This window comes from Conger conger, chromosome 3, assembly GCF_963514075.1.
Source record: "Conger conger chromosome 3, fConCon1.1, whole genome shotgun sequence".
Taxonomy (NCBI): domain Eukaryota; kingdom Metazoa; phylum Chordata; class Actinopteri; order Anguilliformes; family Congridae; genus Conger; species Conger conger.
Window position 1 is genome coordinate 19716055 of NC_083762.1, and position 17353 is coordinate 19733407.

Below are 17353 nucleotides of genomic sequence, written 5' to 3' on the forward strand. Positions count from 1 at the left end.
CTACCAGGCATAGGTCACTGGATTCATGTTTCACTGGGCTATATTTAACCAGGTAGCTCTGCAAACGGTCAAGTCTCCCCCATGGGCCAACCACTGGTTGGCGTCGTGTCCCAAGTTCAGGCCAAGCTAGTTAATTCAAACCATATGATGTATAATTACAAGAAAATGGTTTGAGTTTTTTTCAGCCATCGTTGTTTGAGCCCCCAAATCTTAATAAATTACACATGATAATGCGGACGAAGACCCATCTTACACGTTTGGAGTCAATGTCCGATGCTTTAAAATACAAAATGTTGGTTTTGGTAACATCTCTAACATTAAATGCAGAACGTCAGTTTACTAGCTGCAATGTAGAGTATAATACAAGCTACTGTAAACGAGTTAACCTTCTGGATCATTCCCTCGTTTCCATTGATCATTGTACGTTTAGTTGTAGTTGGGTTTTCAAGTGGAAACACCCAGAAAGGAGGGCTAACCACTGCTAAAGCGTGTTCGCGGAATCATTCCCCCCAACCCACCCCCCATACATGGGTGAACGCGCCTGCGCAGAAAGACGGACATTTATTTCGTGATTTTTTTTTTCGAAGACTGGCTGTGGCTGAGGGTGTGATTGAGAGGGAGTGCATAACGGAAAGTCTGAGATTTGGCTCTACTGAGGTTTTCAGCTTGCGGTGCTCGTTGGCCTGGACAGTAACAACTTGCTAAAAAAGACAATATATAACAGGAGAGACTGGGAAACAGGAAGCGCCTGGAATGAAAGCATAAAGGAAACAGAAAAAGGAGCAAAGGCACGACAGTCAACGCGACAGACACGAGAGTGACAGACGGCAGAGACTGACAGAACGGGGAAGAGAAAGGGGGAGATAGAGAGGCCAATTGTTTTGAGTAAATAGTACACCAGACACTCACAGGGAAAGCTTGCATACTGGGTAAGTAACTTATTAAAACATTACAAATGTAATCGCGCGTGCACCCGACCCCCCACCCCACCTCCCCTCCCCTCCTATCAAACAGTCACTCCCAATCCACTTGCTCGGTTTATGTCATGCAGACTTGTCGTCTTTGCAATATAACTCTACGTTAGTTTCCCCGAGATTATTTCCAGAGCAATAACCCAGATTGTATGATACTACAGCATTGATTTCCTGTCTTTAAATTAATATTTTGGCGACTGATTCATTTTAGTAGCAACTTTGTTAGTCTGCTAATCATAAATTCTTGTAGTTAGCAGCAGCAGCTGTCACGTTGGTGGTGCTGCGTTTTGTCTTATGCCGATACGTTATTTTACTTTAACTATTTCATCAAAATAGAATAACTTCAAATGACATATGATCAAATGAATAAAACAACTTGCTTCTGACATAACTCCTAGCCCCTTTACGCTACACAGTAGGTCATATTTTTATTACTTTCCAGTAGGCTTACGTACAATTCCGAACAGAGCACGCTGCTTAGTTCTGACGGATACCACGCACATGTCAGATCACTATGTATGGCACTGACATGTCGAAAGATAGGCTGTAGCTATCGGTCGTATTTTATTGTGTTGCTCGTAGGTATTGTTGCACCCGCCTTGTTACAGTGTCCATGGCTGTGGGCCTCAGCCAGAGAGAAACGCTCATGAACCGCGGCGTTTCTAGCTTGCTTCTAGGTTGTGAGCACCAGGCCGTATGAGAAGCGCACTTTTGTGAGGTGCGAACGAAACACGCTATATTCCTTCGGGTGTTGATTTGAGTTTTACAGTAAATGTTTCCCTAACACAGAAGTAAATCTAACCTGTGTTGTAGATATCTGTACTGAATTCGTTTCCTACGGTGGTATTTGCGTACAGTACATTGGATTATCTGCTCGTTCAGCGTTATTCGGTGTTATCTCAAGGTACAAGTGCAGATACTATTGTAGCAGCGGTACACAAATACATTTAGCGTGCAAAACAGGCGAGCGAAGTGGTTATGAAAAGGGCACTCTTGTCAGGTTTTATTTGTTCGGTAAAAAGATGGACACAGATTTATAATATTTTATTTTTACAACGTCATGGTCGAGTTTGGGTGGCTGGAGTGTGATTGTAAGTGTGGGCCTTCCCTTACGGACGTGCGTATTCTGATGTACGACAATGATCTTTTGGGGGTTTTATGATCGTCTGTAGCGGCATTTTTTAAGTGTCCATTTACTTTTCAAATACAGGCTATATAAAAACGAATGTCACGCTGTATTTTTATTTTATGTCTTCATTAAAGTCGTTGAAAAGACGCCCTCGTATTGGACACAACTTTTGGCAGTTTTATCTTGTAAATTGTTTGACGTTCAGTTAACAGGTGTCATGTTTCCTTTGCTTAATTTAACTTTCTCCCCTCTCTCAGTTAACGTCAGTTAACAATAGTGGCTAACCAACCAAATTAGATTGGCCCATGTTTTCATGTTTCGTTCTTGGCGCTTTTGATTGTGTCCAATGGTCAGTTGCAGCTGGAGGTCCTGTCGAACTTTCGAAATTGGTGTTTCAATTTCCTTTCGCGATACTGTAATATTCTGGTATGAACAGAATATAATCTATTCAAGCCGCGTTAAATCTATTTTATATATAAAAAAGTTTAGGCATAATAATTATAGTATATAAAAAACTATTGACATACTAATTACCAGAATGTACATATTGATTACACATGGCTCAAAAGCATGCACATAATTTGTTTGCTGAGGTGCATGGACTGGTTGTATTGATACACTCTGCCATTATGCCTGTCCCTCCCATGCAAAATTATTAAACTCTATTCAATTGTTATTAATCTTTATGAAACTGTCAACATCCCTCAGTGCTGGCATGGCAGACGCAGATTTGGACTTTCAGACGGGCGATGCTGGGGCATCTGCCACCTTCCCCATGCAGTGCTCTGCCCTGCGCAAGAACGGCTTTGTCGTGTTGAAAGGTCGGCCCTGCAAGATTGTTGAAATGTCCACCTCCAAGACGGGCAAGCATGGACACGCCAAGGTTTGTGTGACATGTCTTTTGTCTGTGTTTGAAGAGATTTCGCAGAGTAATGTGAAATCTTGGCGCACAATATGGACCATGTTGAAGTGTGTGCTTGTATGTTGGTGCAGCTGTGTAAGGCACTGTATGTCCTGATCTTCTGAATCTGAGGACCTGCATTCAATATAGTATACGGTAGGCAACAGAGGCGATGACAATTATATTAGTTGTATATAAATTATAATTTATCCTTATTGCTGCTGTTTCCTGTTCTGTGCACATTGGTAGTTTAAACAATTGGTGCCAGATTGTTCTAAGTATCCTAGGGAACAAAATTATATTTAATTTTACTTTTTCCTCACAAAAGGTCCACATGGTTGGCATAGACATCTTCTCTGGGAAGAAGTATGAAGACATCTGTCCCTCCACTCACAACATGGATGTCCCAAACATCAAGAGGATGGACTACCAGGTATATGGGTTGAGAGCGAGTGAAGGAAGGTGTTGTGTGGGAATGGAGGCAGTGAGTGAGGATGACAAGAGAAGGTAAAGCGGTAGAATGACTATCCATTTTGTTGAAGGAAAATGTTATTATCCTATTCTTCATGTCATTTCAAGTCTCCTATCTTACTAAAAATGGCTCTCCTCTGAACTCCTATATGCCTGAAATCCCCACCCTCTCCCTCGCAGTTGATTGGTATACAGGAGGGGTACCTGTCGCTCCTCCAGGACAGTGGGGAGGTGCGGGAGGACCTGAAGATGCCTGAAGGAGACCTGGGAAAGGAGATTGAGGCAAAATATAATGCTGGAGAGGAGATCCTGGTCAGTTTTTTTTTTTTTTTTTCTTGTTCATGCTCCACTACTACCTGAATCTCACAGATTCAGCATTATTTTGATCTCTGACTGAGAGGAATTAATAATTTCTCAATGTACAGTACAGTTTTACTTCATGAAATATTTTTTATGTTCTCTACCTTCCGCAGATAACTGTTCTATCTGCGATGAATGAGGAATGTGCAGTTGCTATCAAAGCAATGGCTAAGTAAAGTACTGAAGGTAAAGTCTGATCAAATACTGCACACAACAAATCAGTGTGTTGGTTCAGCTTGTGTGGTCCATTGCATGTCTGTGTAAATATAAATATGGAGTATGCTACCATGATTATACATGTTAATTACATTCACCACCAAACCTGAAATGCTAAATGATAAAAAGCGTGTAATGGTTAAGTATGTTAATCAATACTTACTGACTACCGTCAACCAAAGTACTGTCCTCAGTACTGCAATGATAATACATGAAGATACAACAAAAAGACAATTCTCATGTGGAATTAAAAGCAAGGGAAAATAAGTGAGATTTGAGCTGGGATTTGAAGGTGTATATGGATGGTGCAGACCTGATAGAGAGAGGCAGTTTGTTCCACAGTGCCAGAGAGGGCCTGCAGACCTTGGTAGAGTTCTTTTGCCGGTGCAGCTTTTTTACGTCTGCCAATAAAGTGGTGACTCTGTAAAGTAGCAGTGTTGTGCTTTTTCAAAAGTTTGTTCCACAGTGAAATGAAATCAGAGTGGGATACAACTTGAAAATAATTAACATCTGAGGTTGGATAAATGAGAGGGTACAATTGGCGCAGAATAAGGCATGGAATAGTTTACCACTGCATTGGATTATAGACAGGCATTAGTATAGTGTACAAGTGTGTTTCAGTCCAGTTGGTGAGGCTATATATTATACAGGTAGCTGAGAATATTTGAAAAAATATTTATTTTGAGAAAATTCTGTAAATTAATTAAATAAAAAAGAATTACAGGTCCTACTGAGTGAATTATTACAGCACAGGCTGCTGAGTTGTGTATATATTTGAATATTTTAAATTGCAATGTTACTGTAAGTGCACGGTGAGTTTCTCTGTTCATCAATGCATTGCATTGCAGGACCAGGAGTGGGGACCATTGCAAACATATTTGACCGGAGACTGCAGTGTGGTTGTTTTTGAAGGATTTATCTTTTCAATGAGTATTCTGCATATTTCCCCTCTTTGAACTGTCCTTTTTTCTCTCTGTTCTCCATCCCCCTTTCCTTCTCTTCCTGTGCCTCCTTTTGATTCTCAGGGGTTACCAGATGTATTGGACCTGAAAAAGAAAAGAATACAACCTCAGCATTGCTATTTCTCTTACTTTCTTCTTTCTTCAAATCAGCCAGTCCCTCTTTCTTTCTGTACTTTCTGGTCCTTCTTTGGGTTAAATTAGAAAATACATTTAATAAATAACTGGAAATTAAATACAGTGGAAAAAGTCTTTTATATATATATATATTAAACACGACTGCACACTTACACCAGTAAAAAAAGTTTTAATATAAAAAAGATGAGGGATGTATGTATTCTCACTTAGCCTCCTGTAGGTAGTAGAAGGTTGAAAATATAATGGATTGAAATGCAATGGTTTGTCCACCACCTTTCAAAAAGGCAGAATTGAAAAAAAGGTGATAAAACTTTGTGATACAAGTACCAAATTTGATACAAAGGTAGCTCTGTATGATAGAAATAGATTCTGATATGGAGCCATCCCAAAATATGGGGCCATGGCGGCAATTGTTCTAAATGGCCACCAAATAGCATGGAATCCAATGGTGAAATGAGTTATTGTCCATCCTTTAACATTTCTTTTGAGATATAATTGTTCTAGTCAACTGTAAATGTTTGAAATATCAATTGTGAAACATTTACTTTTTATACAGTGCCCTCAGGAACAGTATTGCTGTATGCTTAAGGCATTTGGATTTGAGATGAAATGATGAATACAGGTCAGAAGTAGACAATCCAAATTTATCATACTGTACTTCTGCCATCCTTAATAATGATCACTAAGTATGATTGAGCATGTTCCAGAAGCAGTCAGACATGCCCAAGCCATGACACTACTTCTATATTTCACAGATGAAGGGGGGGTCTTATATCATGGGCTGTTCCTTCCTTTCTCCACACTTTCAGCTCTCCATAATTTTAGTTTATTTTGGTCTCTTCTGTCCAGTGTCTGGCTTGTCTGTATTTTTTTGTGAATTCTAATCTGGCCTTTTGATGCCGATTAGTTTTGCATCTTGCAGTTTAGCCTCTATAAATCTGCTCTTAAAGTCTTCTGCTTACAGAAGCTTGTGATATTTTCACCCCTGCCCTCTGGTGATTAATGGTGATGCCACTGACTGTTGTTTTAGGGTTTTTCTTCACAGCTCTTAGGATTCATCAGTCATCAACTGCAGTTGTCTTCATTGGCCGTTCCGGTCTGGTGCTTATACCAGATGAACATAAAGGCTAAAACCAAGACTAGACTTACTCTACTCTTTTATGGCTGAATAATCCATGCAAAAGGAAACACCTAAGCAAACGTTAACACCTGTCACCTGTTAACTTACTTTTGTACAGCTGAAAATAGTGGACTCAACACATAAAACAGTTGTTTCTATAAAATGGCAAAACATGCATGTAAATACCATGAAATAAAAACAGATTGTCTGCCCCTCTGTCTCATATTCATCTCTTCATCTCAAATTCAAATGCCTTTAGTCTATAGCAAAAATAACTAATTTCACTCTACCATTTCCATACTTTTGAAGGGTACTGTTTATAACACGGATCATCAAATCACAGTCCTCAAGGTCTGAGAATGCTGTTTCACACCCTCCCTTTTCCTGGGAGTCAGGTGTGAAGACAGTCTGGCCAATCAGGAGCAATAATTGTTCAGCTAATTACCTAGGAGAAGAGAAAAGCGGGGCAGGATTTGGATTCAAGGTCCAGATTTGATGACTGCTGGTATGTAGCTATATTTTATACTATGTTGCACCCCTGTTCCTCAAATCACATTCCTCAAGTGTTGAGAACTGCTTTTCCACCCTCCCTTAACCTGGGGTGTGGAACTAGCTTGGACAATCTGTAGCACTGAATCTTTCTGAATCTATCTGAATCTTTTTCTATCCTAGAGTGCTACCGTTGTGCCAAATTTGGGGCTTGTATAAAAAACATTCTACTTTTTCAGGTTCTAACATTGAAAGGGCTCCTCTCAAACAACTAGCTAACACACAAGGTTTTCAGGGTTTCAGTAGTGCCATAGCAATGTAGTCCTGCTACTTATACTACTTACTTAAGTAGTGACAGTACTGGCAAGGGAATGTTGTTTGTTCGCTGATTTTTAAAAAATCAAGGATGATTGTTTTCTCAGACACAATGTCACAGAACCCAGTTTTAATTAAACCTGCTGGTGCAATTAAAATTACTTTTCCATCCAAACTATCATGAATAGGGCCACCAGTTTGTCTCCCCTTGTTTTCTCGCATGGTACATAAATGTACTGGCAACTAGAGGTCGTGAGAGCCTCTTTGTCAAGCCCCTTATCAAACAATTATACCTTAGCAGATACCTTTCAGTATCGGGTCTTGATTCTAGGCTTTTGATTGCCTTTGGTGTTTGTCATTGGTTAAGGGTTGTTCCACAATCTTCTTCCGATAAACATACATGTTTCATGACATAAGCAGAATAGCACCTGGAATATACCTTGGTAAAATTTATTTAGAAATGCGCATACACATGCTTAAAATATTAGAACGGATTTCATTTTGTGGTAGTTTCCCACTGCTGGAGATTACCTGTGAGATTACTGACATATTGGGCTGCACTGTGGCTCATCCTAAATCAAGTGGCTGGTCCATTGTGTGGACTGCCCTATACTCTGGTATCAAATCTAGACCATGCCAGTGCCAACAACACTCACTACAAGCGAGTCACCCAGAGAGGGAGGGATCGAGTTTGGCGGGAAGATTATGGGAATACTCCTGGTAAAATGAAGGTTAAATAAAAATATAGTCTCATTGTGCACTGACTATTACTTAAGGATCAACATTCCACATTGCAGAAAAGCATGTTTGATGTGGTCACCTCTGGTCAGTTGGCAGTCCAGTCTGCCTGCACAAACTGCAGTCGTTCTCCCCCGTTCCCCCAACTCAAAGTCTATATGAGCTTTCACTATAGAATGAAAAGAACCAGTGGCTGTTTATTTTCACTCTCGCAAATTGACAGGATACAGGGTGCACTCGTGTAGAAGGAACACAATGTGTGGATGAACCAGTTTTTATAATTTTTTTTATTAAGTTCAACTGAATTCTCAAAGGTTCTGCCACTGGAGGAGTAACAGTCGAACGGATAGAATAAAGATTGTTACCGGTCATAAAATACAAACAAACTGTGAGGTGGAGTTAACACAACTAAATGTGGTTGAATATTTCCATTAAACCATTAAAATATTTTGAGAATAATCTAAAATATTGTATGTGCATGCAAAATGCCTCCAATGAAACGCATTCAAGTGGCATGAAACAGTTCACTGTGCACGATAAAACATTAAGCACATTACTTTCATTCTGTTCATTCTAGTGGTTGTCCTTTCCATCCAAAAGCACAGAACTGTTTTATCCAATCTGCCTCAAGAAGAAATGGAAATCTCTGATAAGAGGTTGCTTCCTCTGGACTGGTGGTTGGTAACCTTAGTTACTTGCTATGGTGATAGAACCTCTGTCCTGTTTGGGTGTGAGAGAGGTAGGCATGACGAGGGGCAGGCTGAGGAGAGCTCTGGAAAGAGGTCTGTTGGGGGGGAAATAGAAGTGTATTCAATTCAGGTAGTAACAATAAATGCACTTGCTAAAGACTGGTGTGCATATCTGGAAATTTTGAAAAATAAAATAAGAGAAAGCAAGGAAACAAATCCCGGAAAGAAATAACTCAGAGGGTGTACTATAATTGTGCCATAATGAAATCACTGATTTTATGAAGGTGTGACTGTAACTCAATATATAAAGCATGCAGACATGGTGGAGGTTAAGTTTTTTGTACAAATGAACATTATATTGAGCTAGATGCGTGATCCAAGTGACTTAGAACATGGTACAATTGTTGGTACCAGACATGGTAGTTCCAACATAACAGAAACAGTTGCTCTCTTGGGATTTTCACTCACTAGTTTCTAGAGTTTACAGGAAATGGCACAAAAAACAAAAAACAGAGTGCGTGGCAGTTCCATGTACAAAAACACCTTGTTAATGAGAGATGTCAGAGGAGAATGGGCAGACTTGTTGAAGCCAACAGAAAGGCCACAAATGCATACAGTGGCTTCATAAAGTATTCAGACCACTTCAATTTTCGCCCACTGTGTTGAAGATTTCATTTGAAATGGATAGAAATTAAATGTTTGCCCATCAATCTACACTCAAAAACCCATGATGACAAAGTGAAAACATGTTTAGAAATTTTTCACATTTTAAATTGAGTACTTTGGTAACAGTTACAGCTATGAGTCTTCTGGGGTAAGTCACAAGATTTTCACCCTGATCTATGAGAGTTCCTTGGGCTTCGTAGTTTGAAGTACAGTGTGAATTGTGGGTCCAATCAATTTGCCACAGATGGACTCCAGTCAAGTTCTAGACACATCTGAAGGATAACTAAAGTAAACAGGATGCGCCTCACAACTATTTGGAGTGCCAGAGCAAAGAGTCTGCATACTTATGTAAATGAGAGATTTCAGTTTTTTAATAAATTTTCAAAAATGTCTGAAAGTATGTTTTCACTTTGTCATTAGGGGTTATTGAGCATAGATTGATGGGGGCAATTTTCTACATTTAAAAATAAATCTACACAAACTGTGCAAAAGGTGAAGTGGTCTGAATACTTCCTGAAGCCACTGTAAGAGCGGTGTGCACAAGAACATCAGCGTGTTGAACCTTGAAGCGGATGGAAATTATAATTTTGTCCATTCATTTCAGTGGGAGTGTCATTAAGGGAGTGTCAATTGTCAGACTTTTTTACAAACCAGAAATGAAGTATGCCCCTAGCCACAACCTGGACAGCTCCCATTAAAGCAGTGGTGTAAGAGGCAAGGAGCTCACCGCATGGGCTTGTTGAGGTGGGGTTCCATGAGTGAAACTCCCAGGAGACGCAGGACGGGATGGGTGAGCGTATGGCAAGCCGGACTGTCAAAAACAGATGGGAATATCTGAACCATTGTCTCTGAATGGGCAGTATTAACATTTTGTTTTATTTTATAAACACACAAGTCTTGCAGAACAACAATGTGCTTTTCTGTTAGCAGTTATAGTTTAGGGCCAAACGTAGGGTGTTAGATACTCAGAAGGTGGATGATGGGTGAGCGTACCTTGGCAGCAGGGATCTGGACAGCGATGGATGAAGAGGGCATGAGGCCAGCGGCAGTAGGGTGGAGAGCCTGGGGGTGCATGGGCCTCAGGGTGCTCTGAAACATAAACGCATGCCCCAGCGCAGAATGTTACTGACACTGGAAGACCATTTTACTTCCAAGTGTCTCGGTCGGAACAAACTGGCTAGGATGTAATCAACTAAACTAAAAAGACATTTTAGAAACAGCTCTTTGTAAAATAAGGATATGCATCAGTCCATTAATTCATTGAGTTTTGAGATAATGAAAACACAATAACAAACCATAAATTTAATTCGGTTCATCCTTTTTCTGACACTGAATCCCTGGGGCTCAGGAAAACGAATACTGAAATTTTTGATTACTTCAAAATATACTTGGTGTCTTATCGAACGTGTACATATTTGGAACTGCATGAACAGCAGACTCTCAGCATTACACAAATCTAGTCTTACCAGTGCTGCTAAATATAGATACTTAGAAGCTACAGCTGCACAGACATATACCATCTGTGGCACACCCAACTTTAAAATTCACAGTAAATACTGAACCGACCATACTCCTCTGGCTGTCTTATTGACTCACCGAGTCAGTAAATCCAGACTGTTGGTTGGCATGTTCCAACTGCTTCTGGAGTGGTATCCCAGCACTGGGAATAAACCCTATAAAAACGGAGAGAAATGTACACCACTCAATGACACAGATTAAAGGAATGGTAGCAAATGTGTTAAAAACACAAATTTAACATAATAAGAATTTATTTTCCCACATTTTCTCTCCATTTTGAATGCCCAATTGTATATCAGCTCTCATATCCAGACCCTTGGCCATTTATTCAAGAAGCTTTCTGTTATGTGAAATACATTTTTTGGAGAAAGATATTTGCCAAAACTTTTTTTATTTTTTAAAAGTTTTTCTCGATGGGAATTCCCATAATTTAATCCTTAATCTTATCCAGAAAGGGTTAGGCGTGGGTGCAGGTGTTTGTTTCAACCAAGTAGTAATGTTTCAACCAGATTTTTAAAATAAAGGTGCTTAGCAAAGATTCTAGCGGTTGATTAGTAGAATCAACCAATCAAAATCCTGCTCCAAAGAGAAATAAACATAGAAACATAAGAGGAAAATACAGAACATTGAAAGATGTTGATGCTGACCGGACTGAGAGGTGAAGTGACTGTGAACGGCATAGCCTTGTTGCTGGTGAGGAAGGTACTGCATGGTGTGAAATGCTGATGTTCCTAGGTAGACAGGAGAGAAAGACAATCAAGCAAAAAACCATCACATTTTCAAAGAAACACCAGTAGGACAGTTGAGTCTTACAGAGTCACAGCTGTTCCACACAGAGAGACACTTAGTAGCACAAGACGCAAGAAGACCTGAAACAAAGAAGTCACAACTCCAATCTCACCAATTTAACAGGGTGTAGGATCAGAGGGCCCACAATGCTATGATGTGGATGCCTACAGCCCCACATCACTTTAGTAACCCTCAAGGCTAATTTGCTTACAAAGTGTTGTGCGACATGTCCGCAAAAGTGTTGAATTTCACACGACACTTTCGAGCATCAGCAATAGGCGTTTGCTCCTGTCAGAAGTGTTGCACAGCCGTGGTTGGTTAACAGAAACAAAGACAAAAGGTTGCCATGGCAAGGATACTAGTTTACTAGGCTACTTGTTTCTATGAATGAAGACATTTTGTTTACACAGCTAGCTAGCTAGCAACATGGATGGGTTTGAGGAGAAACGGGTTGCAATAGTAACAAAGCGCATTTTGTCGGAAGGCACTTTGTCACCGAACCAGAACCAGCCTCCACACTTCCTCCCCAAAACAAAAGCCTTTGAGTCCTTCCCACACTTCCACCAACACCCACCTTATACTGAGTTTGCTTGAATTGGAGGAACCATACACTCAGTGAGCACTTTATTAGAATTATTTTTTTAATTCAACTGCTGTAGCCTATCCACTTAAGAGTTATGATGTGTTGCGTGTTCAGAGATGCTCTTCTGCATACTACTGTTGTAATGTGTGGTTATTTGCGTTACTGTCACCTGCCTGTCAGCTGTGATCAGTCTGGCCATTCTCCACATCTCATTAACAAGGCGTTTCTGTCTGTTCTTTTTTCTTTTGTTTGCACTCTAGAGACTATGAAAATCAAAGGTACCAGTGTGCATGAAAATCCCAGGAGATCAGCAGTTTCTGAGATACTCAAACCACCCTGTCTCCCACCAACAATCATTCCAAGGGCAAAGTCACTTCGATCACATTTTTTCCCCATTCTGATGGTTGATGTGAACATTAACTGAAGCTCTTGACCCATATCTACATGATTGTATGCATTGTACTGCTGCCACATTTGGCTGATTAGATACTCGCATGAATAAGAAGGTGTACTTAGCTTGGTCTGTTGTATCACACTCTGGACTGGAAATGATTATACATGCTTTTATCTCATCACGCTTGGACTACTTTAACTCACTTTTTACCTGCCTCAGCAAATCATCTCTGGAGTGCCTACAACTGGTCCAAAATGCTTGCTGACCAGGTCCAGGAGGTCATGTCATATCACTCCTATCTTGATCTCCTTACACTGGCAACCTGTCAATTTAAGGATCCAGTTCAAAGTTCTTGTGATCACATATAGGGCCCTCCATGGTCAGGCACCTGCTTACCTTCATGATCTGCTCCACCCATATCTTGTCAGCAGGTCTCTAAGGTCTTCTGATCAGGGCTTAATGGTTGTCCACACTAGGCTCAAAACTAAAGGTGACCAAGCCTTTGAATCAGTGGCTGCTAAATTTTGGAATACTCTTCCACCGGACTTAAGAGCTGTAGCTCCGGTTTTGGGACTGTAGTTCCGTTTGTCCTGTGAAGCACTTTGTGACTGTCTGTGAAAGGTGCTATAGAAATAAAATGTACTCACTTACTAAAGTCAAAATGTTCCTAATAAAGTGCTCTGTGAGTGTATACTCCCTACTACTCACATGCATTCACTCACCTCTCAGTTGGGAGCTGCCTGCATAGCTGACTGGCACAGACTGAGTTGTCGCATAGTGGGAGGCGTGCTGTGACTGAGTGACACCATAGGGCCCATGTGCTGACTGACTGGAGGAGAACTGCCCATGTTCAGGGGTTCCTGTAGTGAAGCCAGGCTGGGTCTGGAAGTGCCGCCCCTGTCAGGTGGCAACGATTCCTGATTTGTCATTTTCACTTACTCTGTGCATTCACACCAAATGTGGTTATTATTTGAATTCAGCTTCAGTCAAAGATCATACAAACAAATACAACATAAAGCGAAAAGGTTTTGTTGACATGGTATACAATACAGATAATAATGGGATAAAATATGTCGAAATATTGCAATGTAGGGTGCTGCAGGCCTGGCAACACCTAACCCCATGTTCACTAGGCGAGCAATTCAAAACTGATTATTTCAAGCTAGTGGATATATAAACAAGTAACTGATCTTCAGTCTCTCTATGGGATTGGTCCATCAGAGTGTTCCATGCTCACCGAGATTACAGGGGCCTGGAACAATTGCTTACTTCGCTCCCCTAAAAGAGCACCAGGCCGACCATGGCTGACTGGACTGCCTGTGTGTGTGGGGGTGTAAAGAAGAAGAACAAGTTTAGAAGAAGAAAAAAAACCCATACTGTATGAAATTATGTTGGCTTAATTCAAGTTCAGTTAAAATTTGAAGAACAAGAACAAGATTTGAAATTGCAGCACTAACTTGAGCAAGCTAAGATCATTAGCTGAAACTAGCCAAGTACATTAGTTAGCATTAACTGACTAAACAAGCTAGCTAGATACTGCTAGCTCACTACAATACAGTATCATTATTTAGATGAGAAACCTAGCATTGATTAGCCAGAGCAACCTATGAGATCTTGTGAGACTGCGCTTAATGTAGCAAGCTGAGGAGGAACATGTTAGGTGCATAGTGGTAGCTGGTTGGTTATAAAAGTGGTAGTTTATAACCAAATATAATGAGCTTTGTGCATATGCTACTTAGCTAGGTTGTTTGGTATACTGCTTGCCAAATAAGCAAGTGATGCATTACAGCAAAATATCTAGAATCTCTGGTATCAGATGAAATAATTAAATGCATTAGTCACCATTTCAATGTTCCAAGTTGACATGCTACCATATAGCCAAATCAGGTGGGCCGGTACAAATTTGCTGACATTTCTAAATCAAACTAGAAGCCAATTCCACTCTTGCAATAATGTTGGGCAAATGTCGAGAATTTCAGACCAGTTGCCTGGGAATGTATTTCCACAGTGTCGCAAAACAGCTGTCATCTCTGTAGCAGAATTGAATGGAAACCCGTTTTAACAAAGACAAATTTCAGTCAGAAAAGTAACATTGTTATTTGTTTATAAAGTCAGTATGTTTGAGCATATTAACATGGAACTTTTTAAAAGTGAAGACTGTCTGTGTTGTTTCCACAATACACACAATGCATACTATACAGTTTAGCCTCATGCTGCATTAAAACCAAATGTTTTCCAGGATACATTAAATAAGAAGGACAAGGGCGCAGAGAAAGTTCCCGTAGCAACAAAGCAACATAGTGGAATTATGCTCACCTTGCATGCTCAGCAAGTGCTGTCCTGAGTGAATGGGCATGCTGGGCTGGTAGCTTGCAGAGGTCAGAGTTGTCATGTCACTACAGGAGAGGGGCAGAAAACAACATTACTAGGGGCCAACTCCATGAACGTCAAATCAACTGGCTTTGCTGTCATTCCATGAAACCACAGGAAATCGCACCCTTACAGTGCCACTTATTCTACCCGATTTCCACAGCTGGATTCAAAATAAAAATGGAAATGGATGTGCCTCATAGAGGAGAGTTTAAATAAATGTTCTTGCAATTATTCCAAATAAAGGGCTCATTCCAAAGGAAAGGACCCATCCCAAAGGGCTCATCCCAAAATGCCCATCTTTGCCTTCACCTCTGCTCCTTCCTGCGTCGCTTCTCCTCCTCGTGGAGCACTTTCTTCAGCTGGAGGAAGAGCTGGTGCTTCTCCTCCTGCAGCCCCTGCAGTTTATCTCCCATCTTCATGATCTGAGAGACAGAACAGCTTTTGCAAAAAGAACTGCATTCTAAATAATTCTATTGGGATTATACAAAATGATTAATCACCGATCCCAGATATGCACAACTGGATGGATAGTATAGTTATAGTTACCGAAAGATATGTCTAGCTCATAATTCTAGTTACAGAAGGATAGACCCAGCTCTCCATCTATAAGACAATCCACACACTGGGGAGAGGAGCTAAACAATTTGCATACAATGCCTTCACTCATAGTGTTCATCTGTCATGCCAGTGTACACATCTCTCACCTGTTCTTTTGTCTCCTCCAAAGACATTCTCTCCTCCATCTCCTTCTTCCTTTTCCTTTCCTCTTCTTCTTTCATCTTTTGTTCCATCATCTTGTCCACCTCTTCTTCCTCTGAAACAAGGTAAGTATTCCATAGTTATGCAGACAGGACATATATAACAATATAAATGTGCTCATGTGAACATTAGTTCAAAAATGCAGTAAAGAGGATACAAAGCCAACTAAAGAATCAGGAAATGTATGTAGTGAAAGTGTTCAAGCTTGTGTCTCCATAGAACAGTAATAGTATTTGAATCACCCTGTCTTTTGCGCTCCCTCTCTCTCATGATGTGCTTGTGGAGGGCTCTGGCCATCGCATTGGACAGTTTGGGTCTCTCCAACAGAGCAGGCATGTTGATGAGGAGTGGTGGGCAGCTAAGGGAGAAAAGGTTACTTGCATATGCAAGGCAGAAACACGCAATCGAGAAAGCGTGAATCCACAACATTAGCTTGCTACGTCGTAACTCTTGAATCAATTTTTGTAACGTTAATTCATTTTCTATGTATTTTTCTATATAACGTTAGTTGCACAGATCTAGCTAACTTTAACAAATCATTGCGAGCTGTGCCCCATTTCATTAGCTAACTGGCCAACCAGTATCTAATGGTTTAGTGTTCGTTAACTAGCTCGTTAGCTAGGTAAAAAAGCACGCTCACTTACAAGGCTTCGGGACTCCTGATAGATTTTTTGATTTCACTTTTCCAGCCTTCTTCTAGTTGTTCTTTTTGATACGTTTGTCGTCAAACTTTTAATATGTTCACATATGGATACATTCACAACTGTTTTGGCTGGTGAGGCATTTTCTCACAACAGATGCAAGCGTCGCACTTCCGGTGACGAGGGTCGGCGCGCGAGGTACTGTCGTGGGCACCATTTAGATTGCTTTGAGCACCTCCTTTGATAGAATTGTATGAATCATTGATATATTCTGGCTTGATATGCATATTCTGTCCCCTGGCACTTTATTTTTGCTTTTGTTATTCAATTATTTTTTTAGAAACATATCTGATGGAAAAAAAAAAAGTAGTTTCGCATATTAGTTGCACCACTATTTGTCTCGGTTGGTTAAGTCATCACATTTTTGTTTTATCGATGATTTTTGTTTTTTTCATATGTTTATGCCAGAAAATTATTTTTTCACATAAAATGCCCCAGAAAATACAAATGACAAATAAATCACTACTTGAAGCCTCCCCTTAACTGCAATTCAGACCCAATCCCAACTAGTTTGAAAACTATTTTGCCCATACAAGCAGTGAAATGTGCTTGTCCCTCACTGGCAGCTGTGGTTCAGCGGGCCGTAACACAAGGGACAATTCTCAGCAGTTCCCATGACCTCCAAAGGTCTACCACTCTTGACTTCAGTAATATAAAGATCCATGACTGTATTAGAACTATTCTGTCATTCATAGGAGTTCATACATTTACCTAATTTCAGCTAAAGCTAAAATTCTGTATTGGAGGAAAATATTCCTCCATTATTATGCTCACTATTTAACTTTGTGCTTTATTGCTGTACAAGGCCAAAATATAGTGATTTATCCTGCCTTGATGTACATGGAGGCTGTATGTATAACAAACCTTTGAGGAAACAGTCACTTTTTGCATTGAAATCATTTCAAATTTGCCATTGTATTATGGATGGTTACACAAAAAACTATAAAGCTAGGATTGAGCAGGCTGTAAAGCAAAGCAGGACTGGCTAATTACTCGGTGGGGACCTAACTAATGCTAAAAAAGTGCACTATCAATCAAGTGTTTCAAAACCTTAGTTTTAAAAAATCCTAA

At 40.3% G+C, this 17353-nt stretch overlaps 2 protein-coding genes across 4 annotated transcripts; one reads left to right on the forward strand and one right to left on the reverse strand.

Annotated features, from left to right (window-relative positions):
* Window positions 1-564: 564 nt before the first annotated feature.
* Window positions 565-12339, forward strand: LOC133124002 (eukaryotic translation initiation factor 5A-1). 3 transcript variants are annotated; one of them, XM_061234779.1, is made up of 6 exons: window positions 565-929; window positions 2812-2986; window positions 3333-3437; window positions 3656-3787; window positions 3949-4021; window positions 12316-12339. In XM_061234779.1, the coding sequence occupies exons 2-5, from the start codon at window positions 2819-2821 to the stop codon at window positions 4009-4011; spliced, it is 468 nt and encodes a 155-aa protein (XP_061090763.1). In that variant the 5' UTR covers window positions 565-929; window positions 2812-2818; the 3' UTR covers window positions 4012-4021; window positions 12316-12339. The 3 variants fall into 3 exon arrangements, with proteins under 3 accessions (XP_061090763.1, XP_061090761.1, XP_061090762.1); XM_061234777.1 differs by lacking the exon at window positions 12316-12339 and adding an exon at window positions 5077-6480; XM_061234778.1 differs by lacking the exon at window positions 12316-12339 and adding an exon at window positions 4900-5070.
* LOC133124001 (G protein pathway suppressor 2-like) lies at window positions 8080-16425 on the reverse strand. Its single transcript, XM_061234776.1, has 12 exons — window positions 16226-16425; window positions 15824-15939; window positions 15527-15636; window positions 15132-15244; window positions 14766-14845; window positions 13687-13766; window positions 13172-13346; window positions 11331-11414; window positions 10762-10838; window positions 10159-10254; window positions 9893-9976; window positions 8080-8594 (listed from the first exon to the last, which is right to left on the reverse strand). The coding sequence occupies exons 2-12, from the start codon at window positions 15915-15917 to the stop codon at window positions 8502-8504; spliced, it is 1086 nt and encodes a 361-aa protein (XP_061090760.1). The 5' UTR covers window positions 15918-15939; window positions 16226-16425; the 3' UTR covers window positions 8080-8501.
* Between the last annotated feature and the right edge of the window lie 928 nt (window positions 16426-17353).